The sequence below is a fragment of the Rhinolophus ferrumequinum genome, chromosome 23, assembly GCF_004115265.2.
Source record: "Rhinolophus ferrumequinum isolate MPI-CBG mRhiFer1 chromosome 23, mRhiFer1_v1.p, whole genome shotgun sequence".
In the NCBI taxonomy this organism is placed as follows: domain Eukaryota; kingdom Metazoa; phylum Chordata; class Mammalia; order Chiroptera; family Rhinolophidae; genus Rhinolophus; species Rhinolophus ferrumequinum.
In genome coordinates, this window is record NC_046306.1 from 12673874 (window position 1) to 12701336 (window position 27463).

The 27463-nt window shown below is 50.5% G+C and overlaps 2 protein-coding genes across 6 annotated transcripts; both read left to right on the forward strand.

Moving 5' to 3' along the window:
* Positions 1-243: 243 nt before the first annotated feature.
* WFDC5 (WAP four-disulfide core domain 5) lies at positions 244-5780 on the forward strand. Of its 2 annotated transcripts, none has more exons than XM_033095278.1 (4): positions 244-389; positions 4612-4752; positions 4826-4981; positions 5344-5780. In XM_033095278.1, the coding sequence occupies exons 1-4, from the start codon at positions 305-307 to the stop codon at positions 5346-5348; spliced, it is 387 nt and encodes a 128-aa protein (XP_032951169.1). In that variant the 5' UTR covers positions 244-304; the 3' UTR covers positions 5349-5780. The 2 variants fall into 2 exon arrangements, with proteins under 2 accessions (XP_032951169.1, XP_032951170.1); XM_033095279.1 differs by having other exon boundaries at positions 4841-4981.
* A 7159-nt stretch (positions 5781-12939) lies between these two features.
* KCNS1 (potassium voltage-gated channel modifier subfamily S member 1) lies at positions 12940-22042 on the forward strand. Of its 4 annotated transcripts, XR_004421845.1 has the most exons (7): positions 12940-13074; positions 13669-13829; positions 13950-14055; positions 14762-15031; positions 15280-16322; positions 19034-19570; positions 19844-22042. XR_004421845.1 is itself a non-coding variant. In XM_033095400.1 (6 exons), the coding sequence occupies exons 4-6, from the start codon at positions 14971-14973 to the stop codon at positions 19502-19504; spliced, it is 1575 nt and encodes a 524-aa protein (XP_032951291.1). In that variant the 5' UTR covers positions 12940-13074; positions 13669-13829; positions 13950-14055; positions 14762-14970; the 3' UTR covers positions 19505-22042. The 4 variants fall into 4 exon arrangements, 3 of the variants coding, with proteins under 3 accessions (XP_032951291.1, XP_032951294.1, XP_032951293.1); XM_033095400.1 differs by having other exon boundaries at positions 19034-22042; XM_033095403.1 differs by having other exon boundaries at positions 13669-13799; positions 19034-22042.
* Positions 22043-27463: the final 5421 nt, after the last annotated feature.

Sequence of the window (27463 nt, forward strand, 5' to 3'; positions counted from 1 at the left end):
GATGAGAAAAACTGAGGCCTAGCAAGGGACAAGACTTGCCTAAGATGACAGCCCAAGTCAGCAATACAGGCAGGACTGGATCCTAGCCCCCAGTACTTGGTCCTGTCCTGACCCATCATCAGTTCTTGCACAAGCGTCCTTGCACGGAGGCTCTTGGGCAGGGGGGTGGGGCCAGGATGAGGCAAACACGTACCACTCCATCCACCCTCTCCTTCCTTCCTTTACTCAGCTGCCTCCCTGAGGCCGAAGGTGTTAATTTAGGGGCCCCTGGGCCCTGACCTTATTAGGTGTCGGCAGCAGAAACATGAGGGCCCACAGCCTCCTCCTCCTGGTGGCCTTCCTGGCTTTGGGGAGCCAGCTGCCTGCTGCTTCAGGCAGGAGGAAGGGAGGTGAGTGTGTATAGGGTCCTCTGCTGCAAGGACCAGGTGGTTCCTACCTCTCCGGGGAGTGTGAGGCTTTGGGGGAGGCAGGCAATGCAGTGTGTGCCTGTGTGTGTGCCTGTGGATGCCGGCGTCTTAGTGCTTCCAGCAGCTTGCGTTTTGTTTGTGCTTCTTTGTGCCCATCAGCCTGCCCACGTCTATATCTGTAAACATCTCCCTGCCAGTTTCTTGGTGCTCGTCTGTGCTTGTCTTTACACCTGAGTGTGGGATTGTGGGTGCACGCATGCACCTGTTTCTGTGTCCATGTATATCTTTGTGCGTCTGGGGTGGGGGAGTAAACCTGTCTGTACCCCCTCTGCTCTGGTTGTCTCCATGGAGATGTGTGGATTTGTGTGTCCATGTGGCAGGGAGATCAACCTTTCTGTTGTCTTTTGTGGCCAACGAGCCTGTGCCTGGTCTGGCCTGTCCATCTTGTTTCCATCCTTCTTGGACCCTCTTTGTCCCCCAGCCCAGTCTGTGGAAGGGACTCCGAAATTGAGTAGGGGTGTGGTTTCTTGGGAGGACCTGCCTCCTTCTCTCCTCCCTGCTTCCCCCAAAAGGCTGGGGCTGACATGTCAACAGGTGAGGGAGGCTGGGAGGCCAGGGCTGCTGGAGTAGCTAGACAGGTGCCTCCCCACCTGACTGAGGCCTCTGCCTCCATCCTCTTCTGGGGCTGGAACACTATGACCTACATACACCTGTGCAGCCCTGGCCCCGCCTTGCGGGAAGGGGACAGTGACGGGGACAGGTCCTGTCCTCACAGGGCCCTGGGAGCAGTTCCCTGCATCCTCTTTGCCCCCTCTAGCCTAATGTAAGCCTCCCTCAGATGCAGGGCTCTCTCCCTGGGGAGGAGAGACTCAGAATCCCTAGGCTGAGGAGGAAAGGATGCTGGCAAGTTCCAAGGCCAGATCCCATTCTGGCTGTGATTCATATGCCATCACCACATTCCTCTTCGCTGCAATGCTGTGAGGTCACAGCTATTTTTATTCCCATTTCATAGATGAGGAAACTGAGGCTTAGTGGACAACCACTTGCTCAAGGCCGAAGACTGACTCTGAGTCAGTGTCAAAGGTGGCAGTTGAAGGTGGGTCTTTGGAATCAGGAAGACTCACCTCCCAAACCTACACCTTGTAAAATGACGTCTCATGCTTCTCTCTCAGGAGTAGACGGTGTCTTGAGGAATAAAACACGCTGGTCTCCCCCAAACTCATCGCATCTCTGTCCTTTCCTGATTCTCCCCATGAGACCTCAGCCTGGCTCTCCGTAGAATTTCAAACAGTGGAGGAAAGGGGCAAAGTGGAGTGAAGGGAAGTCTTGGTTTATTTTCTGTGGAAGCACAGCTGCCTCTGTTTGTAAGGTTCCCCTCGCACACTCAAATCTGTCTGGGTGTCTCTGACATAAAGAGCCTGGTACAGTTCCTGATAGGTAGTGTGTGTCTAACCAGTGTTTTCAATGGTTTCATTGTATTGGTGTAGCTCTGGGCATATAATTGTGTCTATGACGGTGTATGCACGTTCACGTCTCTCTTCACACCCTACATATGCTATGTGTTTATATGTACATGACTATGTACGTCCGAGTGCGTGTTCATTTCTGTGTGTATGTATTTCTGTGTATAGGCATGTGTACATGGCAGTATGTCTGCATATTCCGCTCTGTACATATGCCCCAGTTCTCATGACTGTCTATATTTATACATATATATATATATCAATATTGTATATATCTCTGTGTGCATGTATATACACAAACAAATGTATAGGTTAAACCATATGAAATTGCTATTTTTGTAGATCAAAAAAGTTGAATATCAGCATTTCGTACGGTCAAACTCATAGCTAAGTGTGTTTGCATATCTAACTATGTATGCGTATGTATGTCTTTGTGCATAAATATGCATATTTAACTGTGACTGGGTAGGACTCTTTTATTCTCCGAGTCAGCACCTCCAGGAGCACGCAGGTACTCCTGTCTCTGTGTACATGTCTGTGAGCGTGGAACCTGGATTTGGAGGGCAGGGGAGGAAGGCAGGTGAAGACCTGAGTATGACCTCCCAGCCCCTCTCCCATTGTCCCTGTATACTGCAGGCTCTTATTCCACCGCCACTCTGTTGCTGCCCCAGTTCTCCCCACTTGAAATGCCAGTTTTCATCCTCCTTCCCTTCCTGCTCATCTGTCTGTTCCTCAAGGCTCAGGTCCTGGCCCTCCCCCCAGAAGCTCTCCCTGGTGCTATGACCTGATCCCCCCCCCACGCCCCATAGAGAGCTCCCGCTTTGAGTTCAGGCAGCTCCCTCCTTGAGGCCTGAGACCCTCTGGCTACACCCTGGACACTTGGTCCCCAGGGCCCCTCCCTTCCCTAGCCTGGGAAGGAGAGGCTACTCAAGTGTAGCGGGCTCCCTCACAGGCTAAGCTGCTCTTTCTCCAGCAGGGGGCAGCAATTTGGTTTAAGCCACATGGCACGAGTGAAGTTGACTAGAGCACTTACTGTACCAATAAGCACGGTGCCTACTATGTGTGTGGCCAGTACCCAGTCAGGGGCGGGAGGGGAAAGGTGGACACAAGGTAAAGTCACAGCACTGCATCCAGCTGCTGCTGGGGGTTCTAGAACCTCTTCTCAGAGACTAGACTGAAGTGAAGGCCCGGGACCCGACCCTGTCCGCAGGGCTCAGGGGCAGCCAGGGTCGAGGGATGCGCAGGTCAGAGGGAGCTGCCCTGGGAGATGAGGACTCAGAGTCGTCCTCCTAAATTAGGCCTTGATTCCGCCTTCTCAATGGAGACAGACACTGACGCAAGCCTTCTGCATGAAATCTGGAAATCGCCCAAAACCCGAACAAGGAGAGTAGCTAGGTAAGCGCCGGGACAGAACTTTCTAGAGCTGTTCAGGGACCTCCTGAAAGACCGAGTTAATACAGACCCCTGCGCCATTTGCAACAGTGACAAACGTGGTACAGATGTGGCCGACTGTGGCTATGACAAAGCACCCAGATGCCAACAGCTGACACACCTACGATGCCGGCTCTCCCTTCAAAACCCTTTCTTTCAAATACTCACTGAGCACCTAGTGTTTTGCGTCAAGGGTTGTGCTTCAGCCTAATGGTGAGAAAGCCGGCAGAGGCGCTCTTCTCATAGCCACCAGCGAAGTGAGAGAAGCAGACAAATAGAGGCAGTCACGAACGGAAGGAAAGCTCCTTTGGGAGTGTGTAGGGTGGGGTGGGGTGGGGTGTTTCCGCTGAGACCTGACAAGTGGGGTGTAGCAGAGCCAGGCAAAGGGCACAGCCGAAGCAAGGCCCTGCAAAGAGAAGCGGCTCGGAGTGGGTCAGGAGCCACAGAGTGAAGAGGATGAGGACCGAGGCAGACAGGGGCGGCCTTGGTGCAGCTGGAGATTTACAACTTCGTTTTCTCCTAAGCTTCCTGTCATCTGAGTCTCAAACCAGACCGGGAGGAAGGAGTCCAGCTTCCCACTTCACAGACAGAAAATGGAGGCTTAAAAACAAACAAATAAACTAAAAAAACCCAACTCTATAGCATTTGTGACAACATGGATGGACCTAGAGGGCATTATGCTTAGTGAAAAGCAAACAGAGAAAGACAAATACCATATGATCTCACTTATGTGTGGAATCTAAACAACAAAGAAAACAAAACCTAAAAAAAACCAAGTTCTTGGATACAGAGAACAGTGGTGGTTGCCAGAGTGGAGGGACGGGGGTCAGCTGAAATGGACGAAGGGGGTCAAAAGGCACAAATTTCCAGTTATAAAATAAGTCCTGGGGATGTAATGCACAGCATGGTGTCTATAGTTCATAATACTGTACTCCATATTTGAAAGTTACTAAGAAAGTAGATCTTAAAAGTTTTTGTCACAAGAAAAACACATTTTTACCAATGTATGGAGGCGAATGTTAACTAGACCTCTTGTGGTGTTCATTCCGCAATACATATACATACCAAATTATTACGTTGTATACCTGAAACTAATATACTGTTAGATGTCAACCATACCTCAATTAAAAAAAGAAAACTAAATAAAGATAAATAAATAAAAGCAAGCCCATCCCCCAAATAAAAATTATAACTTGCCAAAGGACAGGCAAGAAGGGGTGGAGAATTCAGATCTTGTGATTCCCAAGTCATTGCTTATTACTTCACTCTGAACTGCCTCCAGCTACAAGATTTGGGGGGTTCCCTTGCAGAGAAATCTGGGGGATGTCCACCGGACGATGGGCCCTGCCTCCTGTCAGTGCCTGACCAGTGCATAGAGGACAGCCAGTGTCCCTCAAAGATGAAGTGCTGCTACAAAAGTTGCTTCCGCCAGTGTGTCCGTATGGTCACAGGTGAGTATAATCCAGTTTGCCAAGTGCCCGAGCCCTAAGCCCCAGGACCAGGGCACAGGTAGGGCTCACCCAGGCCCGTGTGTTGCAGTAAAGCTGGGCACCTGCCCCGAGGACCGATTCGACTGCCTCAGCCCCATTCAGCACCTGTGTCACAAGGACTCAGATTGCCGCGGCAACAGTCGCTGCTGCCCTGGCGCCTGCGGCCGGGACTGCCGAAACCCTGCCAGAGGTATGGCTCCTGTGTGCCGGGCCCAGCTCTAAGGTATCCTTCTGGTTCAACCAGCTCAGCAGGATACCTTTCCAGAAACCTGGGCCTCCCTGTGACCACAATTGGGGAAGCAGATGGGGTAGAAAGGGTCCTGTTAGGATGATGGAGAAACTGGGGATCCTTGGTTCTCAGCGACCTGGCTGTGTCCCCTGGACCACAACGCTAAACTGCTCTGACCTTCAGTCTGCCCTTGTGAAGGAGGGCGGGGAGTCCTGCCTTCGTGGCCACTGGAGCTGGGCTGATGGGGTCTGGATGGGCAATCAAGGCCAGAACTCAGAGCCCTAGCAGGGGAGGGGGTTAACCCTTTCCTTCTCTCTCCTCAGGCTAATTCTGGTTTAGGATCCACAGCTCTGAACCTTAGGAGGGGGTTCCCAGCTGGAAGAGATGATGACCAGGGGCTGGGACCCTACCACCCAGACAGCAAATCTCTGCCGGCGACAGTTCCAACCTTTTGATAAACACTGATCTACTGTCACTTCCCCTGCAGCCCACCCACCCCTGGCTTTTCCTTCTGGGAGTCGCGGCTCCTAGTGAGACCTCAGAGGGGTTCCTCTCTGTACCACTGCTGCACCGAGCTTCTCATCCTTCCCAACACCCACTTTCACAGCTCTCAGGACATGTGTTTCTTCCACCTAAAATGCTTAATGCGGTTAGGTCTCTCCTTGTGGGGTCCTGACCCCTCCCCCAAGCAGCCCAACTACCCCGAATGTATGTTCTAGCAGTTTCCCAAACATCAGTCTGTGCATATACCCCTTTCACTGTTTTCACCATACTTGCAAGATAGCATCCTGATGCTTTGTGTTGTCTAATGTTTTTCCTTAAATGGACTCTCTTTTGTATATAAATAAACTTACTTCAAAAGAAAAACTTGATATCACTACTATAAATGGGATAAGCAGGATCACTGGCCACAAATAGATGACCATTACAAAAGCAAATGCTATGAAACCAGATAAGTTCCATTAAAATCATGTCCGATTAAACAATATTAAATAATGTTATTAAATTCTAGCTAGATGCTGCCACCTGCCAAGCCTGTGAGGCTGAAGCCTGCTTTCTGTCCGTTGTAATAAATGAAGGTTGGTAAGGGTTATTGAAATGTTACAGACACAGGTCTGTAAACTGAGACTTTCTTCCTGGTATATTTAATCAGAAGGACTGAAAAGAGAGGCACTTTCTCACTCCAAGAGTCAGTGTTGTATAATGTTGCACCCAGGTATACCCTAAGGTCACTTCAAATCCCTCCACATTTGGGGAAATGTTGCTAGAGCAATTGGGGTGCCATTATTTTTGGGGAGGGGCTGTCTCCCCCACTGGACAATACCTCATTCACCTTGATTTCTCGAGAACCTGCTCTGTAGTCAGGGCCTAAGGAGAGAGAATGACAGCCACCACAATGGACATTTCTGGACCCAGCTAGCTGGATTCACAACTGTCCCTTCTACCCAGGACTTGCTTGGAGGAGGGAAGGAAGCTGGCAGCCTCCTCCCTACTTTACCTGCTGGCTCTCCTCTGGTGTCCTGATAGAATCTGGGGCTGGACAGTCAACCGTAGAGGTGAACTGGGTATCCTGGGTCTTCCTTGTTCCCTTGACCTTGCAGTGTGGTCACAGGTGAGTCACACTCGCACGTCTGTTTGTCCTGGAAAGACTTCTACTTCTTCACGGCGACCATCCTTCTGGTAGGATTCAAATGCCTGAGCTGTTGATTCAAAAGCAGCAAATGCAAATTACATATGGATACAAGGTGAGGCGTGGGAGGGAGGAGAGGAGAACAATCTGGGGTCACTGATTCCCTGTGAGAGCGAATATTTCCCTTACTCTTTCTGGGCCTCAGTTTCCCCATCTATAAACTCAGGGGCTTAACAGATAATACCGTACATTGTACTGTTTGCCCACAATCACCCCTGCCCTCCCTGGGGGAGATTATACATCTACAGCCCAGTGATTTGGGGCTTGGCCCTGGGGACTTGTTTTGGCTGATGGGATGTGGGAGCAAGTGACGGTGGGACAGTTTCAAGGCAAGGCACCAGCCTTCCTGCAGCTGTCACACTCTGCCATGAGCAGAGCTTGCCCAGAAGCCACTGTTCTCAGGATGCAAGACTCTTGGGGCAGGCTGAGCTACCCCAGCCAATCCTCAGACTTGCACGTGGGAAATGAATGTCTGTGATCGGAAGCCAGTGAGATTTGGGGATTGTTTGTTACAGATTTATCTCAGAAAGAGCTTGTCTAATTCAGAGAATGATTATCCTTGAGTGAATGCCCACTCTATGCCTCACACTTTAAAACATGATTTCATTCATCCATCCTGTAACCATTCGACAATTGAAGAAACAGAGGCTTTGAGATCAGTGACTTGTCCAAAATTTCCAGTTAGAGGTGAAATAGCCATGAGGAAATGATACCATCTGCCTCCTTAGATACTGATAAAATCAGCAACAGTTAAAATTACAGCACACTTACCTTGCAGCTGTCATGTAAATTACTTTACATGAATAATCTTGTTCACTCCTCACAGCCTTACTATGTAGGCTTTCTCATTTGTGCTGGTTTCACGTATGAGGAAACTGAGGCACAAAGAAGCTAATTTGGCCAAGCTCGTACAGCTTATAATTAGGAGAGCTGTGATTCAACCCCAAAGAGTCTGACGCCAACGCTGACCACCTTAACTGACCACACTAATTACATTGTCTTTGAAAATTCCTTCCAGCTCTACAGACCATTTCCGCATCTGAAAAATGGGAATACAACGACCCAAGAAGGTTAAGAGACCAGCCTGAATTCTAAGCAACTGGAACCCGAGATAGTTGGTACACAGCCCATTGCTTTGGGTTTCTTTCTTTAAAGGCATCAGGAAGAAAATGAAGGGGCCCCGGGAGGAGGCTCCCAGGCGAGCCAGTTAGGACTAGGCTGCTAAGGGGCTCAGGGCTGTCCTCAGGCCCTGAGCTCTGGGCCAGTGTCCTTCAGCAGCAGGAGGGGGCACGTCACAGGTCATGGCTTTTCTGGCTACAGGTGGCAGCATCTATACAGTCCATTCTAGAGTCATCTGCTCAGCTTCCTGGCTAACTCACCAGCTGTTCCATTAGGTCTGTGCATTGGTCCATGCAGTGCCGGCTCCGTCCTCAGTCACCAAATTCCAGTCCATCCAGCACCATCTCCACTGCCTGTCTCCAATGCCCTTCTGGAAAGTCTCCTGGGAGGTTGGACCCCTGGAGTCAAAAGCTTGGGTCCTCAAGCTCCAATCTTGTTTTCCTCCCTCACTCATTCAACGTTTGCTGGGCCCTTAGTATACGCTGTAGGCTGTGTCTTCACAGAGTTCATGCGCTACAGGATGAGACAAAGCTTTAATTCACGAGGAGCATTATATGTATCACACTAGAGGAACCCAGGAGACTATGGGAGGGCTGGAGGGACCCAACTCAGCCTGGGGACCAGAGAAGACTTCCTGAAGGAGGTGATAGCCAACCACGATCTCGAGTTTTAGTAGGAGTCAGCCAAGTAAGACACTGCTAGTCATCCATTCTCCCCTTCTTCCTTACCTATAGCAATGTCTCCAGTTAGAAATACCCCGTTTCCCCAAAAATAAGACTTAGCTGGACAATCAGCTCTAATGCGTCTAATGCTTAATGAGCAAAAATTAATATAAGACCTGGTATTTATTATATTATATTATATTAGACCCGCTCTATATTATAGTAAAGTAAGACTGGGTCTTATATTAATTTTTGCTCCAAAAGGCACATTAGAGCTGATTGTCTGGCTAGGTCTTATTTTCAGGAAACATGGTATTTGCCCTCCTCTGCCCCCAAACTACTGGGATGCTGGTGACATTCTATATTTTGACCTTGGTGGCAGTCAAAGGGATGCATAAATTTGTAAAAAATAAATTTAGCTATAACTTAAGATTTGTACAGCTTCCTATAAGAACATTATATTTCAAATTTAAAAAGTAAATTAAATTTTAAAAAGTTCATTTCCTTTCCAGGCTTCCTTGCAGCTAGGGATAGCCATGTGACCCAGGACTGGCCAATGAGAAGTTAGGGGAAGTCTACTGGAAGGGGCTTCCCAGAAAGCTATTGTTTTTCTAACAAATGAGACAGATGCAGCCTTTTTGCCCATCATCCTTTTGCCCTTCATCCTTCCTGGAACATGGCTGCTGCAACTAGAACAGCTATTTGGTGACCTTGAGGATTGCCTTAGGTGGGTTTTCAGAAGCAAATCTTGAGATGAAGATTCATAGGATGGTGATGTTTTGAAAATGCTCCCAGGAAAAATGGGTATAGGAGTGGAGAAGTGTACCAGGAAAGGAAGAAGGCCAGTAAGGTGTGACATCAAGCAAAGTCTCACAGGAGGATTCTCGGGACAAGTATAGGTGACTCTTCTGAGTTGTCCCTGTGGGACAAGTGTGCTGGAGCATTTATGCTTCTGGACCCCTTAGACATCAGTTAAGCCTATGGGTTGGGGGACAGAAATTTAAGGTTCTCTCTGTGTGTGGGCATAGCCAGCTCCGGTAGCCTTACAGAAGTCCTTTGACAAAGAGATGCGGATACTAGCTGTCAGGAGGGAAAGCATGCCAGGAGCCAGTGTGCACAGAAGTGGTAAAGGGATCCGAGGGGATGTGGGCAAAGCTCTGACATCATCTGCTACTAGAATGAAAGCCACACAAGGCTAGTGGACGAGGAAGTGACAAGACTAGGTGTTCAATACCATTCGTGGGCAGCTGCACCACATCTGGACTCCTCCACAAAAGTCACCTCCTCTCTGATTAAGCCACTATAGTTCATCTTTTGTTCTTGCAGCTAAATTAAATCCTAACTGCTATACCGGGTACAGAAAGGGCAGGAAGAGTTGTTCATGGAGGGGAAATAGCATGTGCTACTCCTCACCACAATCCTGAAAGGTACGTACTGTTCCCAGTCTACAGATGATGAAGATAAAAATCCAAGAGGAGACATCACTTTGCCCATGGGCCCACAGCAATTTAGTGGTGAAAGGCAGGATTCAAACCCAGTGTATTAGTTATCTACTTCTGTATAACGAATTACCACACATGTAGAAGCTCAAAACAACACACATCTTATCTCACAGTTTCTGTGTGTCAAGAATCCAGGCACAGCTAAGCGGGGTCCTCAGCTTCCGAGTCTTTCAAGGCTGAAATCCAGGTGCTAGTAAAAGCTGGGGTCTCCTTTGAGCCTCAGCTGGAGAAGGATACCCTTTCAAGTTCATGTGGTTGTTGGCAGCATTTCAGTGTCTTCAGGGCATCTGAATTGAATTCCTCAGCTCCTAACTGGTTGTTGGCCAGAAATTGCCCTTACTTCCTTGCCTTTCTAGTATGGCTGCTTGCTTCATCAAAGCCAGCAGGAAGTCACAGTCTTATGTAACCTCGTCCTAGAAGTGACATATCATCACCTTTGTCATAGTCTGTCCATTAGAAACAAATCAGGATGTCCTGCCTTCACTCAAGGGAAAGGGATTACTCAAGGGTGTAAATACCAGGAGGCAGACATCATTGGGGGATATTTTCAAAGCTGCCTGCCATACCCAGGTCCTACTTAATTCCAGAAATTTCTGTACTTTATGCAACATCAAGCTTGCTCTTTAGGGTCAAACTCCATGGATTCAGATGTCCATCTGGGTCCAGGGACTGAAGGAGAATTTGGGGGGCAGCCCATCCATGGCTTTGATACCCTTTTAACCCCAGAGGCCCATATGCCTCTCTTCCCACTGCTATCACTCATGAATTCATCTAAAACTCCAGTTCCCTCCCACAGAACGATCTGGGGACAAAAACCATACCCCGGCTCCATTCTCTCCTACCCTTGGGAAACAGGTCTACCTTTTCTCTTTTGGAAACAACGTCTCCAATTCCAGGGGGATCTCCCTGAGTTTTGGAGGTAGTGAAGGCTACAGACAGACTAGTAGGCCAGGAAATGGGAGACCTGCTTCTCCGCAGATCTGCCTCAGTTTCCTTGTCGGTAAAATGAAGGAATTGGGCAAGCACCTTCCTGCTCTTCCTAGGGAAGACCGACAGTGACACAGGCTAGAGCTGAGCTGTCCAATATGGTAGCCACTAACCACATGTGGCTACTGAGCATGGGAAGTGTGATTAGTCCCAACTGAGATTTAGGGTGAATGTAGTCGAAAGAGTTCTAAGATGATTCCCAGCGACCCTTGCTCATGTGTCACGCCCTTCTGTTTGAGTGTAGGTAGAACCTGGGAATGTGTGTTTTATAGTGAAAGGGAGATCGTCCTGGGTGGGCCTCGCCTAAGCAGGCGAGTCCTTTAAAAGCAGAGAATTTTCTCTGGCTGGTCACAGAAGAGGAAGTCAGAAGTCTGGTTTGCCTGGAAGAAAGGAAATATCCACCTTGTGAAATGCCTGTGGGGCCCATGGCAAAGAACCACAGGCAGCCTCTAGAAGCTGAGTGGGATCCCCAGCAGGCAGCTGGCAGGAAAAGGGGACCTCAGTCCTACACCCACAAAGCAATGAATTCTGCCAATAACTTGTGAGCTTGGAAGAGAACCACAGGCCTGGCTGACACCTTGACTTCAACTGGGTGAGACCCTGCGTAGAGAATCCAGTCATGCCATGCCCAGACTTTTGACCTATAGAAACTGTGAAATAATAGCTGTGTATTGTTTTAGGTTGCTAAGTGTGTGATAATGTGTTACACAGCAATGAAAAAAACAAAAACGAATGCAGTGGATTTTGAAGACTTCATACAAAAATGAAAATGTAAAATGGCTCATTAATTTCTTTATTGATTCCATGTTGAAATGATAACATTTTGGATACTGGGTTAAATAAATTATATTACTAAGACTAATTTCATCTGTTTTCTTTTCACTTTTTAAAAATGTGGCTATCAGAAAAATTGTAAATTATGTGTGGCTCACATTATATCTATTGGACAGAGCTGCTCTAGAGGACTCAGGACGGAGCTATCTGACCCTGGGAGAGTCACTTCACCTCTCCAAGCCTTACATTTCTTATCTGTGAGGTTGGAATACTAACGGCACCTCCCTCACAGCTACATGTGCCGCTTAAATGAGACGAGACCCGTAGAAAACTTGGCCCAAGATAAGTGCTCAATAAATGTTGGTCATTATTATCATTAATAACAATTAATATTTGTAAAGTAGGAATCCTTTCTTGTAGCTGGGTCCTGATCTCCAGCACCTCTCCCCAACCAGGCACACACAGGCACTCAATAAATGCTTGCAGATTATGCAACACTTACAAAGCTCTTTGGCACAGTTCTTCCTTACCCTCACTACCCACTCAGAAGGTGGGACTGAGGAACCCCTGAGCAGGTGGGCAGGCGAGGAGACTGAACTTCAGGGGCCAAGGGGTCTGTGCCAGGCTTCACAGCGAGCAGGGGAAGAACCCGGTCTTGACCCGCTCAGGCAGAGCCTAGGACTCTGTGGGGGCCGGGTGTGTGTGTGTGTGTGGGGGGTGGCGAGTCCATCTTCTCCAACTCCCTAATGCCAATGCCCTCCCACAGTTTTGGAGGGGAGTTCAACCCCGGGTCCACAACTCCCAGCGAAGAGCCCTGAACGAGTGACTCGGCCTCACCTGTAAAATGGGAAACGTGAAGACCTTCTCCCTGCGGAGTCTGTGTCAGCAATAACTTAGATAAGTCGCCTGAAACAGAGTGCCTGGCACGTCCCAACTTAGGAAGCTATTGTTCCTTTGTCAGAGAAGCTCCGGCTGAAATCCTTCTCTAGGGGGGACCCCCCTCCCCTAAATGACCCCTCGGTAGGGCCCTGGCTTGGGGGAATGCCCCGTCTGTAGGGCCCTGGCTCCAGGTCCCCCCACCCCCAACCTAGTCAGTAATAGAAACCACAGCCTCCTGCCGCGGACTGCCTCCCTCCTTTCCTCCCTCCCTCCCCGGCAGCGATCGATGCGGCCTCAGCTGCGGGGGACGGAGCAAGACAGGGAAGGAGGGGGCAGCGGGGCCTCCGCAGCAGCGAGGCTTGGCGGGGCCGCCGGGGCAGAGAGCAGCCCCGGTGCGCCAGCGGCTCCCCAACCGCGGCGCTTTCCGAGGGGCAGCGACAGGTAAGGGGCCTCCCCCCGGGAGGGGCGTGGTCTGGGCAGGGGAGGGGGCTGCGAGACTGGGAGGCGGAGGATGCCACCGGTTTCCGGTGCCTGTGCCCCTTTCCTGAGAACCCCAAGGAGGCAGCAATGTGGGATGGCCATGCTTTGGGGCTGGTCTTGTTTGTTCTGTAAAACGGGATTAGAAAACCTTCCTGGCAGGGTTGGGGTAGGGCTCAACTCAGTGGAAAGTACATGTTGCCCAGTGAAGTGACCAGCACATAGTAGGTGATCAAAATAAGTGTGGAGAGTCTTGAATCACAAAACCTAGTTTCCAGCATTGCCTGTGCCATGGACTAGCTCGATAATTTTGAGCAAATCACTTAATCTTTCTTACTGATACTCCAGATTGTTGATGGGGAAAGTTTGAATTAATTCTCCCATTTCATAAAGCAGGAAGGTGAGTTCCAGACAGAGAAGGAGATTTGCATATGGTGCAGCAGCTAATGGGGTACTGGAACTGGAGTAGAAAGTTCATATTTTTGATGCCAAGTCCAGACGGAGGGGTAGGAGTGCAGCTGTAGCACACACGTGTTTAGTGTGCCGTTTATATTCCAGGGACTGTGCTGCTGATAAACACCTTGCCTCCAGTAACCCTCAGAATCTCTCATGGAAAGGATGATGGTCTCCAGTTTACAGATGGGGAAACTGAAGCTCAGAAGAGGGAATGGATCAGCTCAAGGTCAACAGTAAGCGGCAGACTCAGCATTGGAACCCAGGTCTGACCAGAGAGGCATGCAAAGGATTAACATTTACTGAGCACCTACAGTGTGCCAGGGCCTTTACACACATACTCACAAAAACCCTTCATCTGAAGTGCTATTGTCCCCATTCTATAGATGAGAGAGTGAAAGCCCAGAGCCGGAGGAGACCGAGACTGGTCTGCGGTCACACGAGTGACAGAGCTAAGGATGAAACCTCGACCTGCTTAATGCCAAGCGCAGGGTAAGTGAAGGGCAGGCCGCTCGCTCCTTGCTAGGCACTGGGCCAACTGCTTTATGTGCACTCACTCCGCCTCCAGCCCGGGGAAGCAGGCATTACTGAATCCACAGTGCAGATGACGTTACCGAGGTCAAGAGGTGAGTCACTGGCCCTCAGTTCCAGCAGAGCTTAAAAACAGTGGGCAGTGGCAGGATCTAACCTTTCCTGAGTATCCACTAAGGCTGAGCCTTCCAGAACCTACCTGACTCCTCCAGCCTTCCTTGAAGGCAGGCGCTATTCATTGTGCAGGAAACTGAGACCTAGAGAAAAGGAGCTTCCTCAAGGCGCCAGATGCATCTAGGGTGGAGAGAAACCCAGGTTTGCCTGAGTCCAGGAGACAGTGAAACAGGTGGATAATTTCCTTAACCTCTTCTGGGAGCCAGGCCCAATAAAGACATTCATTCATGTAACCTTTTTAACCACCGTTGGAGGTGGGTATTTTTTATCTCCACTTGACAGAAGCTCAGAGAGGTGACATGACTTGCCTATGGTCACATAAGAAAGGCCAAGTTCAATGTGATTGACTCTACAGATAGTCTAAACCAATGGTCTCATGCCTCAGAATCACCCTTCAAGCTTCTTAAACACAGACCGCTGGATCCATCCCCCGAGTTTCTGATTCAGCAAGTCTAGAGTAGGCTGAGAATTTGCATCTTTGACAAACTTCCAGGTGATACTGTCGCTGCTCGTCCAGGGAACACACTCGGAGAACTACGGGTCTGCAGTGATTCTCCCAGCAATGCCAGGTGGTAAATAAGTATCACTATCCTCGTTTTGCTGCGGACGAAACAGGGTCAGAGTGCTGGAGTGTCCGAGATCCCAGAGTATACTTCTGGGATACGAACATCCAAGTTTGTCTGGAAAGAGGAGGCATCCTGCATGAACACTTTCCCAGGTGCCAGGACATCCTGCCATTCAACCACTTTCATAGTCCTCCAAGGTAGACTCAGTATTTGTTTTATGCTAATGAAAAGGGGGTGGGGAGGGCCAGTGATTTGGCCAAAGTCCCCCAGTTGGGGTGTGAGAGCTAGTGAAACCCACGCCTGAGTCTTGAGTCCAGAGAGCACTTGACACCTATGAGCGCCTACTGCATGCCAAACGCTTCACATAGAGCAGAGGATTTGAACTGGGTCTTCCTGGAAGGGAGGTCCGGGGATACCCCTCAGTGCGCCCCTCCCGTGTCCGCAGACCGCTGCACTGCAGCCATGGTGAGCGAGTCCCCCGGGGACGGGGCCAGAGTCCCCTGGCGGCGAAGCGACGAGGCGCTGCGCGTGAACGTGGGCGGCGTGCGGCGGCGGCTCAGCGCGCGCGCCCTGGCGCGCTTTCCGGGCACGCGGCTGGGCCGCCTGCAGGCCGCGGCGTCTGAGGAGCAGGCGCGGCGCCTGTGCGACGACTACGACGCCACGGCACACGAGTTCTACTTCGACCGGCACCCGGGCTTCTTCCTCGGGCTGCTGCACTTCTACCGCACCGGCCGCTTGCACGTGCTCGACGAGCTGTGCGTCTTCGCCTTCGGCCAGGAGGCTGATTACTGGGGCCTGGGCGAGAGCGCGCTGGCCACGTGCTGCCGCGCGCGCTACCTGGAGCGGCGCGTGGCGCGGCCGCGCGCCTGGGACGAGGACAGCGACGCGCCGAGTAGCGTGGACCCGAACCCCGGCGAGATCTCCGACGTGCAGCGCGAGCTGGCGCGCTATGGCGCGGCGCGTTGCGGCCGCCTGCGCCGCCGCCTCTGGCTCACCATGGAGAACCCGGGCTACTCACTGCCCAGCAAACTCTTCAGCTGCGTCTCCATCGGCGTGGTGCTCGCCTCCATCGCCGCTATGTGCATCCACAGCCTACCTGAGTACCAGGCCCGCGAAGCAGAGGCCGCCCTGGCTGCGGTGGCCGCGGGCCGCAGCGCGGAAGAGGCGCGCGACGACCCTGTGCTGCGGCGCCTGGAGTACTTCTGCATCGCCTGGTTCAGCTTCGAGGTGTCGTCGCGCCTCCTGCTGGCGCCCAGCACGCGTAATTTCTTCTGCCACCCACTGAACCTCATCGACATCGTGTCTGTGCTGCCTTTCTATCTCACGCTGGTGGCTGGGGCGGCTCTTGGCGGCCAGGGAGGCGCGGGCGGCGAGGAGCTCGGCTACCTGGGCAAGGTGGTGCAGGTGTTCCGCCTCATGCGCATCTTCCGCGTGCTCAAGTTGGCGCGCCACTCCACTGGGCTGCGATCGCTGGGCGCCACGCTCAAGGTAGGGCGTCTGAGGCCGGGTTGGGGGGTCTGCGGGGAGCGGCTGTGACCATCGGGCAGGTTAGCAGGTGAACTTACAAGCCCGCTGTGTCCAGGCACACAGTGAATTGAAACGACACCCTTTGTGCCAGGCACAGGGCTAGATACCAGTTGGACATTTCAGGCCCAGGCTGACCTTCCCAACAGCCCACCCAGGAAGGGCTTCTGGTTATCTCTACTTCCCAGGGGAGAAAACAGAGGCAGAGCTTTGCTGGTATTTATTAAAAAACCAAAAAAGACAAAGGTCACGTTTGATCTATCTGTCAAACACCAGGTAATACAGACCAGAAGAATATGCAAAGCAAGATGCTAACTGGCTTCTCCACTGAACCTTTCTTCTGACATTATCAGGAGCACAGCTATCATAGGTCACCCTTAACAGGCCAAGTCTAGCAATCGTTCTGGAGCGAACGCTAAGTGCTGATTCTGTGCCAATTTCATATCCGTTATCGATTTCATCCTCAAGACAACTTCCTCAGGAAGATGCTATTATTTATTCCCTTCCCGTAGATAAAGAACCTGAAGTCGGAGGGTTGGCTTTTTTAAGGCTGGTTGCCATGTGTTGAGCACTCTCCTTGTGCCAGGCCTTGCAGTCAGGGTGAATCACTGCCCTGGGGAGCTTACCCTTCGGCGGGTGAAATTAGCCTGCTTTAGGGCAGGAGGATATGTGAGCAGCTTGGACGATGGCCAGAAGAGAGGACAGGATGAATGCTGGGAGGGGAACACGGAGGGCAGGGGTACCAGTGGATGAGGTTAAGGACGTGAGTGGGACAGGGTATTGAAGGGCATGAACTCCTGGCCCGGGATTTTGGACTTTATCCCTAGGGAATAGGGGAGCCTATGAGGGATTTAAGCAGGGACAAGTATTATTGTCATTAGTTTGCAGATGTGGAAACTGAGGATCCAGGAGGTGACAGGACTTGTCAGAGATTCCCCAGTGAATAAGTGGCAGAGCCTAGAGAAGAACCCAGCTGTGCCTGACTCCAGCGCCTCATGTTCTTTCTCCTAAAGCCCCATGTAACCCTGCTAAGGATTCCTAGAAGGTGCTCAAATTTCCCTTCCACCCATGGCTTAGTAAAACCTCTCCCCCCCGCAACCCTATATATATTTTTAAATTTTTATTGGACACTATTGGAGAACAGTGTGCTTCTCCAGGGCCCATCAATTCCAAGTCGTTGTCCTTCAATCCAGCTGTGGAGGGCACAGCTCAGCTCCAAGTCCAGTTGCCGTTTTCAAGGGGCCGCAGCCCACCATCCCACATGGAATTGAACGGGCAACCTTGTTGTTGAGAGCTCGCACTCTAACCAGCTGAGCCATCCGGCTGCCCCTCCAGAAGCTCAGCAGCAGCTCGTTGTCTTCAATCTAGTTGTGGAGGGCGCAGCTCACTGACCCATGTGGGAATCGAACTGGCAACCCTGTTGTTCAGAGCTCGTGCTCTAACCAACTGAGCCATCCGGCCGCCCCAGTAAAGCCTTTTGCATGTCCTTATTGCGGGGCAGCCCAGGATGCTGGGTGCAGGCAGGGTTACCTGGGCAGAATGCTAGGGTGCTGCGCAGGTACAGAGAATTTCATTAGCCAGGCGCCCTGAACTCAGCAGCTCTCCAGGGACGATTCCTCCACCCAGCACTCTGCCTTGCCTCTGCCATACAGGGAGCCCGATGCTACCAGCCTTTCCTGCAAGGAGGGAGAAGAGTATTGATGGAGGTCGCCAAGGTCCAAGACACAGGTGTAGGATTCCAGATGAGCGCCTTGCTACTCAAAGCGAGGCCCCTGGCAGCAGCAGCTTTCTCATTAGCTGGAAGCTTGCTAGCATTGCAGAATCCCGGGCCCTACCCCAGATCTCCGTCCTCAACTGATTTCTGCCCTTTCAACAAGATCTCTACGTGATTCCTCCGCATACTACAGTTTGGGAGGCCCTGCTCTAGCCTAGGGGTTCTCAGCCTCTGTTAACATTTGGGGCCAGAACATTCTTTATTGTGGGGACTGTCCTGTGCACTGCTGGATGGTTAGCAGCGTCCTTAACTTCTACCCACTGGGTGCTGGTAACACAACGTGTCCCAGTTGTGACAACCAAAAATGTCTCCAGACATTGTCAAATGGCCCCTGTGGGGCAGAATTGCCTGAGAACCACTGCCTTAGAGACAGAACAAATATACACACCCCTAGACAAGTGCATTCAGTGGGTGGTCTGGGGAGTGTGTGTGTGTGTGTGTGTGTGTGTGTGTGTCCCCGTGTGTATCCTTTCAGCTTCCCTGAGAGGCAGAAAATATTTTTGTATGTTTCAGAAATGCCAAAAGTACCCGAAACCAACTCTGCATTGTGGAATATAAACTACGGTTCTCTCTTGATTCGGCAACAGTGTAAAAACCACAAGCTTTTCATTAACTGGCCGTTGTTACCAGTGCCTCCCACATTAGAAGAAACGACTGTGGCTCAGCAGGCACCTTGGGCAACGGAAATTAGGCCTGTGTTCAGCTGCAGGGAGTTTTGCTGCTCATTGTAGTTGAAAGACCTTAGTTTGGAGTCAGGGGACCTGGGTCTTGGCAGCAGCTCCACCTTGCTTTGTGACTTCCGGCGTGTCCTCGCTACTCTGGGCCTTAGTTTCCCCATAAGCCCAGCCCCCGGTCTGTAAGCCCACCCAGCGCTGACTTGGCTTCGTACATTCTCTTCCAGCACAGCTACCGCGAGGTGGGCATCTTACTGCTGTACCTGGCCGTGGGTGTGTCCGTGTTCTCCGGCGTGGCCTACACAGCCGAGAAGGAGGAGGACGTAGGCTTCGACACCATCCCGGCCTGCTGGTGGTGGGGCACCGTGAGCATGACCACCGTGGGCTACGGAGACGTGGTGCCGGTGACGGTGGCCGGCAAGCTGGCAGCCTCGGGCTGCATTCTAGGGGGCATCCTGGTGGTCGCCCTCCCCATCACCATCATCTTCAACAAGTTCTCCCATTTCTACCGGCGCCAGAAGGCTCTGGAAGCTGCCGTGCGCAACAGTGACCACCGGGAGTTTGAGGACTTGCTGAGCAGCGTGGATGGGGTGTCAGAGGGGTCTCTGGAGACATCCCGCGAGACCTTCCAGGAGGGAAGGTCTGCAGACCTGGAGGTTTCGGACCCCAGTGGGCCTCCAAACGCTCAGATTTATTAAAACCAGGGCTCCATGTCCCCCTTCCCACACGCCTACAGTCAGCTGCAGCAGAGATTCTTCCCCTGCGTAAGTTCTTCATGGTCGCATGACCACTCGGGATCATTCACGCTGGCCTGAGAAGTGACCCCCAGAGGCTGGGTCCCTTCCTCCAAAGGCCCAGGGCAGGATAGTGTTACCCTAGATTGTGTGAGCCTGGAGAGTGACCCAGAGACCTTTATAAACAAACCTCCAAGCCATCTAGGAAACAGCATGAGCAAGAGGGAGAAAGCTGAAAGGATGCTAACAGTTCCTAAGCACCTGCTGTCTGTTAACCAGATCATATTTGGTCCTATGTTGCAGGATAAGAATTATCCCCATTTCACAGTGGAGTAAACTGAGGCTCAGAGAGGTGCATTGACTTGCCCAGATGTCACGCATCTAGGAGTCAGGTTTGGAATGTGTGCTTGTGGGCCTGCCCAAACAATGTTCCTCCCAACCTGTCTTCTGCCCTCACAAAGTTCGCGTGGGGTTTCCGTGGGTTCATGGATCCCTGGAGTTGATCCTTAGAGTTAGAATCCTATGTTAAGCTTGGGAAAGGACCAGACGGGATTCAGATATAGGGAGCCCTAGACCTCAGCTGTGGTTCTTTTCCAGGAGCTTCCAACAGGAGTCAGCTCTCCAAGGTGAGGTCTGGGAGGAAGGAAGAGGTTGCTGCCTCCTTAGCTGATGCATGAGATTTGCTGAGCAGGAATCCTGTAGCTTCCTCCCAGGGCTGGCTTGAGATACGGATAAAGGGGCCCTGGCCTGAGACCGGAAGTCTAGACCCAGCTATGGGACCTGATACGTGAAACAAGTCCTTGCCCCATCTCCGGATTTCAGCCCATCTGCCAAATGATCATAGTCTGGGCCCAGAGGGAGATGAAAGCCAAATGGAGCAGGGGAGGCACTGATTTCAAGCTAGCTTGGCTCTGAAATGTTGGTGGCAAGGAGCTGCCAGTGCATGGACACCTGTCCCCCAACCCTGGGTCCCCCTAGTCTGACCTTGGCAGTTTCTGTCTGCCCAGCAGGCAGACCTCGAACCGTACCTTGAGTTATCATCCAGACACATGCTCGAGATTCCCGTCCCTTTTGGCCAGCTCCAGCCCCCTCCTCCTTGCTGGGGGCATATCTCGTGTGCCCACCTACTGAATCCTCTGTTTACTTGCTAGAAAAGTTGGGAGGAAGGGTCCCCATAGCCCTTCCACATACTGTCGCCACCACTGTATTGTCATTGCTGGATTAGCTGTTTGTCCCATCACTCTGAGCTTCAAGATGGATGACACTGTCTGGTTGAACCCAGACAGTGGTGTAGGTATTTAGGAAATGTTGAATAGATCAACCAGTTCATATGGCTAGTGTGCGCCGAGCACTGCGGAGAGAGAGGCAAGTGCCAGGGAGAGACCTTGCCCTTAAGAGAGTGGTGGTAAGAATGAAAAGGAGGTCCTTTCACTTTTGCCTCCCTCTTCTTCCTTGCTTTTTGAGGCTTTTACAATGATTTCCTTGTCGAGTCTTCATTCACTCCTTCAACAAATATCCACTGGAAAAGTCATAAGCTGGCGCTTCACCTGTGGCCTGAAGACAGGTTTTGTTTTAGCGGAACAGTATTTTTAGAGTGTTTTAAAACTTTGAATGCCTTTGGGGGAGGCGTGCACAGTTCCCGATCGCGCCCCCGCCCCCCACACACAGCCGCTCCTGTGTTAGCCCCACCATTTCTCAGATTTACTTTACCCACTGGCCTGTGATTTATTGACTTCTTACTAGGTTCGAGAGATAACAGTGTCAAGCCAAATATATAATCCTACATCCCTGTGTCCTGAAGCTTACAGACTAGTAGGGAGACGGATTTTAATCCATTCATTACATAAATATGTAATAATGAGCTCTCCTAAGTGTAGGGAATTATAAGCATGTATAATGAATGTCATAGGGACCATTAACCAAGGTCAGAGAAGACTTTCCTGAGCAAGTGACAATTGAACCTGCCATCATATGGGTAAACAGTGATTAGCCAATGGGGGTGCCAGGGAAGCAGTGTATTCCAAGCAGAGGGAACAGCATGTGTGGAGGCCTCATGTTTTACACAGGGCCTGGCACATAGTAAGCTTCCACATGTAGATGGATTCCCGTCTCCAGATTGGAGCAGAGACTGGAGCTAAGCCAAGCGGCTGCTCGTGAATTGACCACATCTGTGCACCACCAGCCCTCCTGCACGCTCACCTTGTCACGTCCAGGTCCAGCTCTGCCCACATTGGGGCACGGACCAGGAGGGCTGCATGCACCGCCCTTATGGTCTTGCTGACCATACAAAGGAGCCAGTTAGCTTCCAGACATTCTGACCCCACAGACAAATCCCTAAAGCTGGTGTGGGGAAAGCTCCCGGGGGAATCGTCTGGCTTGCATCCATCATGAGGTTGTGTGTGGTCCTGGCAGAAAAACAGCAACTCACTCCCACTCCCATGTAGCAGTGAAAGCCACTATGCAAATAAAGAGGCTGGGCCCACAGACCTGTTTCTGCCTGTATGGAGCTGGCTGCCTGGCGTAGTTTCTGGGTGATGGGGAAGGGTGGGGTGATGCATGGAACGACCCAGAATCCACATTCTCTGGTTCCAATCTTAGATTTGGCACAGGTTGCAAGTGACAGGAATCCAGCTGGAACTAACTTGGCCAAAAAGCGTAATTCATTAGCTTCAATAATTGAAGTGATGAACAACTGTTAATAACTAGAGTTCTTTGGCTACAAAGCAACAGAAACTGACTACCTTAAGAAAAAAATGAATTTGTTGGAAGGTGTACTAGTTTCCTGTGGCTGTCATAACAAATTACCACAAGCGTGATGGCTTCAAACAACAATTTATTCTCTCACCGTTCTATAGACCAGAAACCCAAAATCAAGGTGTCAGCAGGCTCACACAGGGCCACACTCTCTCCAGAAGCTTTAGGGGAGAATTCTCCCCTTGCCCTTTCTCACTTCTAGTGGCTGCTGGTATTACTTGGCTTGTGGGTGCATCACTCCAAACCCTGCTTCTGTCATCATGTCACCTTGTCCTTTGTGTCAAATCCCCCAGTGCCACTCTCATAGGACACATGTGATGGCATTTAACACCCCCCCCCCCGATAATCCAAGATGATCTCATCTCAAGATCCTTAATCACATCTGCAAAAAGACCCCTTTCCCAAAGAAGTAACATTTATAGGTTCCAGAGATTAGGATGTGGCCATATCTTTGGGACCGCCATTCAGCGCAGTATGGAAGGGTATTGGTGAAGTTCACCCCATCAAAGAAAAAGCTGACTGACCAGGCCTCGGGAAATATAGGAATGAGGGGAGCTGTAGGGACCACAGTCGCAGAACCCAGGGACCTTGTATAGGACACTGTCATCCAAGTAATCTGCCTCCAATCACCTTCCTTCCTTGGATCATTCTGCTCACAGTCCCAGCCCCAGAAAAGAAGCTGATTTAGCTAGCTTGCGTCATATCTTCTCCCTCGGTAGGGACGGAGGGCAGGGAACCGGGATTAACATCCGAAACAGATCATGTGGAATGGAAGAAAGGTAGTTACCCAAAGAAAAGGCCCTGTGATAGCACCACAAAGGGGAGGGATGTTAGTTACTAGGCAGAAATAGTAGAGGTCCGTTACATGCCAACTGTGGTGCCCAGCACACCATGTGCTCACGCCTTCCCACACACACATTTTGTGAATGTTTCTAACAGAAGGAAACGATCCTGTATATAAGCACAAATACAGTTTAGCTCTCCAGGCCCAATTAATGTGATTTAATCCATGCAGTGGTCAGTTTGATGTGGAATGGGGAGACTCAGGGAATCAGATTCTTTCTGGTACAGAGCTGGAAGAGAATGGAGGTATCCCTGAGGTGAAGAGTAAAGGAAAACCTCCCTTCCAGCTAATACAAAATGCATCCAGTGGTTTCTGTTTCTTGGAATAGAGAATAAAACCCGTAGGTGCATATTAGCACCAGGCACTGTAATAAGGAGCACATGTCTAACAGCAGCTAAAATTGGAATTGCCACTTGATTAAAATAAGCCACAGGCATTTTCCAAGACCCATCTAATTTTGCACCCACCAAACGGGAAACTAACGGTGTTGAGATGGGAGTCATCGCCCTACAGGGTCTTCGGTGGAGGCACTGATCTGTGTAGCCTCTCCAGATACGTGGTACTCTTGTTGAATTTTTTATTCCCAAACAGTTGCTCAATTGGATTCTATTGGCCTTTTATATTATAATGGCCTCCGTGGGTCAGGGAGCCAAGTGGGGATCTTTTCCAAGTATCACTCAGAAACGAGATAAAGGACAGCTTTGGGATCCCATTAAACCTCCAGTGACAGGGACAGAGGTCAAATAAACACTATTTTCCACATGACTGGTGGACCGCCAGTGGACCTACTCTCAGACCCAATAAATTGGTATTAGCTCAAAGTCTTCGTCCAAGATTCTCTGCAAGTTTTGGGTCTTTCCCTTTCTTCAGTCCCCAGTGACCCTGGTAAGCGGCCACAGGTCTTTCGGAGAAGGCAAGGGAAATGTTCCCATCACGCTCTGCACCAGTGGAGCAGAGCCCTTCCTCAAGGGCAGGTAGTGTTGCTTCATTCAGAGGTCTTTCGTCTGTAACCGAACTCGAGCCTGGGTGGTAGGTGCTGCTCTAACATGGTGGCTTAAGTCGGGACTTTTTTTTTTTTTTTTTTTTTTTTTGCCAGGGCTAGAAAATGTTTCTGGTTTTTGTTTTACTTTGTTTTGTTTCTTATGTTTTGTTGGTTGTACACATCAAGTAAGACTTGAGTGGTCGCCTTTTTGGGGCCCTCCGGCGTGAGATCCTGCCTCATTCAGAGACCGCTGAACATGACAGTGACCATTCCCACTTAATTTCTGAGGGTTCATTGCGGATACCTGGCCTCCCACACCTCTGCATTCTTCCTCCCATTTGATGTCAGGGAGCCCCTCCACCTAGCACTCCCACCCCAGGCTTTCCTTAAAGCCAGGGTCAAGTGCTCTGGGCTTCACGAGGGCCAAGGGCCGTAAGTTAGAGGTATCTGGGGGAAGGAGGCACAACGCATATCCAGTCCAGCATCCCCAGCTTCAGAAATCTTTGAATCCCTTCCTCTACAGGATGCCAGGGGATTTGGGGCCTTTAAATAAAATTTCACGTGGGCCGGTGTTTGGTCCAAGTCTGCAATGGCCAACCCATCAGTTGTTAGAACCCAGCCAGCTTCTGGCACAGGCACAGAGAATGCAAAACCCACTAGAGGATCAGCTTGGTCCAACATCCCATTTCCCCTTCCTTCACCAAGTGCCACAAAAAATCCTTTCCCATGAGTATGCCCCAAATTTCTGATGACATCAATTAACAAGTTTCAGCACTTCTGGATGGCTCCACGATTCTTTCCTACCCAGAGTCTGTTTTTCACCCTCTAGGTCAAAATTGATCCCCATCTTCCAGCTAAGCAGCCTTGAGGGGTGGGGCAAGGAGGTACGTGGGGACTTTCTCCAGTAAGGAGGGAAGAGGGCTGCTTCCACCCATTGTTTTAGATCGCCTTGGATTCTTCCCATGTCCTCTCATTTAGCCATTCCACTTGTCATACTCCCACTCGTTCTGTCAATGCCTAACTTCATCCAAGTGTAGCAGGGCTGTGAACTCAGCAATCTGCCTAATCCCTTGCCAACTTTGGTTTTGAAGATCTCAGCCCTACTGCACGTCCAAAGAGAATCTTTCACCATGGTCCGAGAAATGCTCTCCATTTCAGTCCAGGCTCCCCCATCCCCACCCCAGTTATGTTTGGCCTCGCTTTGTTGACTTTCCCTTTACATTATTCGGTGCAGTTAGAAATAAGACATTCTATCCCTCAGCCTGGGCATTCCTCACCGCCTAAGATTGGACTGTGACAGAAACTACCCCTTCTCTACGAGTCACTCCTTTGGTGGTCATTAACACAGGAAGTGGCCCTCGCCCACTGCGTCCCACGGTCTGCTGGTGTCTCAGGCCAGAGCACAAGCAGCAGCCTCGCTGTGTCTTGCCTCGTGACAGCTCAGTCATTTTTAATACCCACATTTCCTGGAGGACATGTTGCTGTGACTCCACTCTAGTTCCAATTGCTGCATCAGTCAGGTGTCTTTCGTTGCAAACAACAGAATCCAACTCTGGAAAACTTAAGCAAAAATGACTGCATCGGATAGATATCGGCTAGGATCAAAGCAAAATTAAACCACTGAGAAAGATAGGAGTGAGGGTGACTCAGGGATGGAGGTAGATAGAGCCCGTGCATCCCCTCTTTAGGGCACTGCAATTCAAGTGACCCTGTGACAACTGCCTCCATTTTATGTATCACTCTGCTCAAGCTAGGAATTCCTTGAAGACTGAGTCTAAATGGACTGGTTTGGGTGACATGTCCATCACATGCTGGGGGAAAGATGGAGGAACATCACAGATGGTCTCACAGGACACAGACAGCAGAGGAGTAGTTCCCTGAAGAAAAAGTACAGCAGGTCCTCAAATAACAGCCTCTCGTTCAACGTCTTTTCGTTATAATGTCAATGAGATGCCACAGGAACGTCACTCTTGTTGATACCAGTTTGCCTGTGGTAACACTGGTTTCAGAACACGTTATTTCCCTTAAAATTGCAGAACCTATCGACGATGTTAAGTGAGGTCTTACTGTGTGTTGAGATGTAACTGAGGTTTGCTTTAGAATCAGGTGCTTTTGTAAACAAGTTTCCCACCAACATAAGTGTCCAGTGCGACAACCAATATGGTGCTGGACGCAGGACAATTTTTTGTTGGGCGGACTGTCTCAGAATGCATTGCAGGACATCTAGCATCCCTGCTTCTGCCCCTTAAATGCTGACAGGGCCCTGCAGTTGTTGTTACAATGAAAACACTGACACATTTCCAGAACACTTGCAAGTGGGCAGTACTGCACACTATGAGAATCACATACCTATACAAGGGCTGTAGTACTATGTACCTCAAAGTCTGTGAGACAAAATGAAACCACTTAAAAGGCTCTGCATTGTGGCTGACATATAGTGCTCAGTAAACGTCAATTTATTAGGTTGGTGCAAAAGTAATTGTGGTTTTTGCAGTTATTTTTCACCTTTTCAACCGCAATTACTTTTGCACCAACCTAATACTTCGTCTCTCCGTCCCTCCTCCCGGCCATAGGGTCTCAGTCTGATCAATAGGGAATACCTGTCGTCACCCCTGGCAACAGGAAGGAAGGTACGCCGAGTATTTCAGGGAGCGAGGTGAGTACATCAGGCAACAAGAAACACATCACTTCCACTCGCAGAAAAGTGGGCAGAATAGCATGACAATCTATTCCAAACAATTCCAATCATACCAATAGACTGTAGAACTATTATATGAAATACTGAGGATCAATTTGACGCAAGAGACCTAACTCACTTTTCGGTGTAACTCTGTTCCCTCCCTGCTGTGAAGGCAACTTGAAAGACGAAGAGCACCCAGGGCCAGGCTAGGGAGTTATTCTGGGTAAGGACGGCCCCTGTGATGGGCAGGCTCCTGGGGCTCCCTCAGAAGGCGGGGCCATGCCTGGCCTGGCTTCATGCAACGACAGACAGGGAGGGAGACTTCAAGGTCATTCTACAGGCAGACGCACACTGGCATAGGCCAGTCGCTTTGCCCAGGATGCCTTCTCTCTCTCCCTTCCCATCCTTTCTCCATCTGGCCATTTCTCCCTCAGTTAAGTTCAGGATGTTTTACCTGCTTCCTTAGACACTCCAGCAGAAGTGACGATCACGCCCTCCTCCTCTATCCACAGGCTGTGTACCTCCTTCTACCATAGTATTTCCAGGGTTGTGTTCTCGTGTGTTCCAATGACTCCCTAACTGGTTGGTCGGCAAGAACTGTGTCTGGTTTTTTTTCATTATATCCCTGACAACTAGCTTAGAACCTGGCACACAGTAGGGGTC

Excerpts from the sequence above, each read along its gene's own strand:
- KCNS1 (XM_033095402.1), top strand. The coding sequence starts at position 14,971 with ATGAACACTTTCCCAGGTGCCAGGACATCCTGCCATTCAACCACTTTC. Across the intron at positions 15,032-15,279 it reads CACTTTCATAGTCCTCCAAG|ACCGCTGCACTGCAGCCATG; the intron begins GTAGACTCAGTA and ends CCGTGTCCGCAG. Across the intron at positions 16,323-19,033 it reads CGCTGGGCGCCACGCTCAAG|CACAGCTACCGCGAGGTGGG; the intron begins GTAGGGCGTCTG and ends ATTCTCTTCCAG.
- WFDC5 (XM_033095278.1), top strand. The coding sequence starts at position 305 with ATGAGGGCCCACAGCCTCCTCCTCCTGGTGGCCTTCCTGGCTTTGGGG. Across the intron at positions 390-4,611 it reads TTCAGGCAGGAGGAAGGGAG|AGAAATCTGGGGGATGTCCA; the intron begins GTGAGTGTGTAT and ends GTTCCCTTGCAG. Across the intron at positions 4,753-4,825 it reads GTGTGTCCGTATGGTCACAG|GCCCGTGTGTTGCAGTAAAG; the intron begins GTGAGTATAATC and ends GGGCTCACCCAG.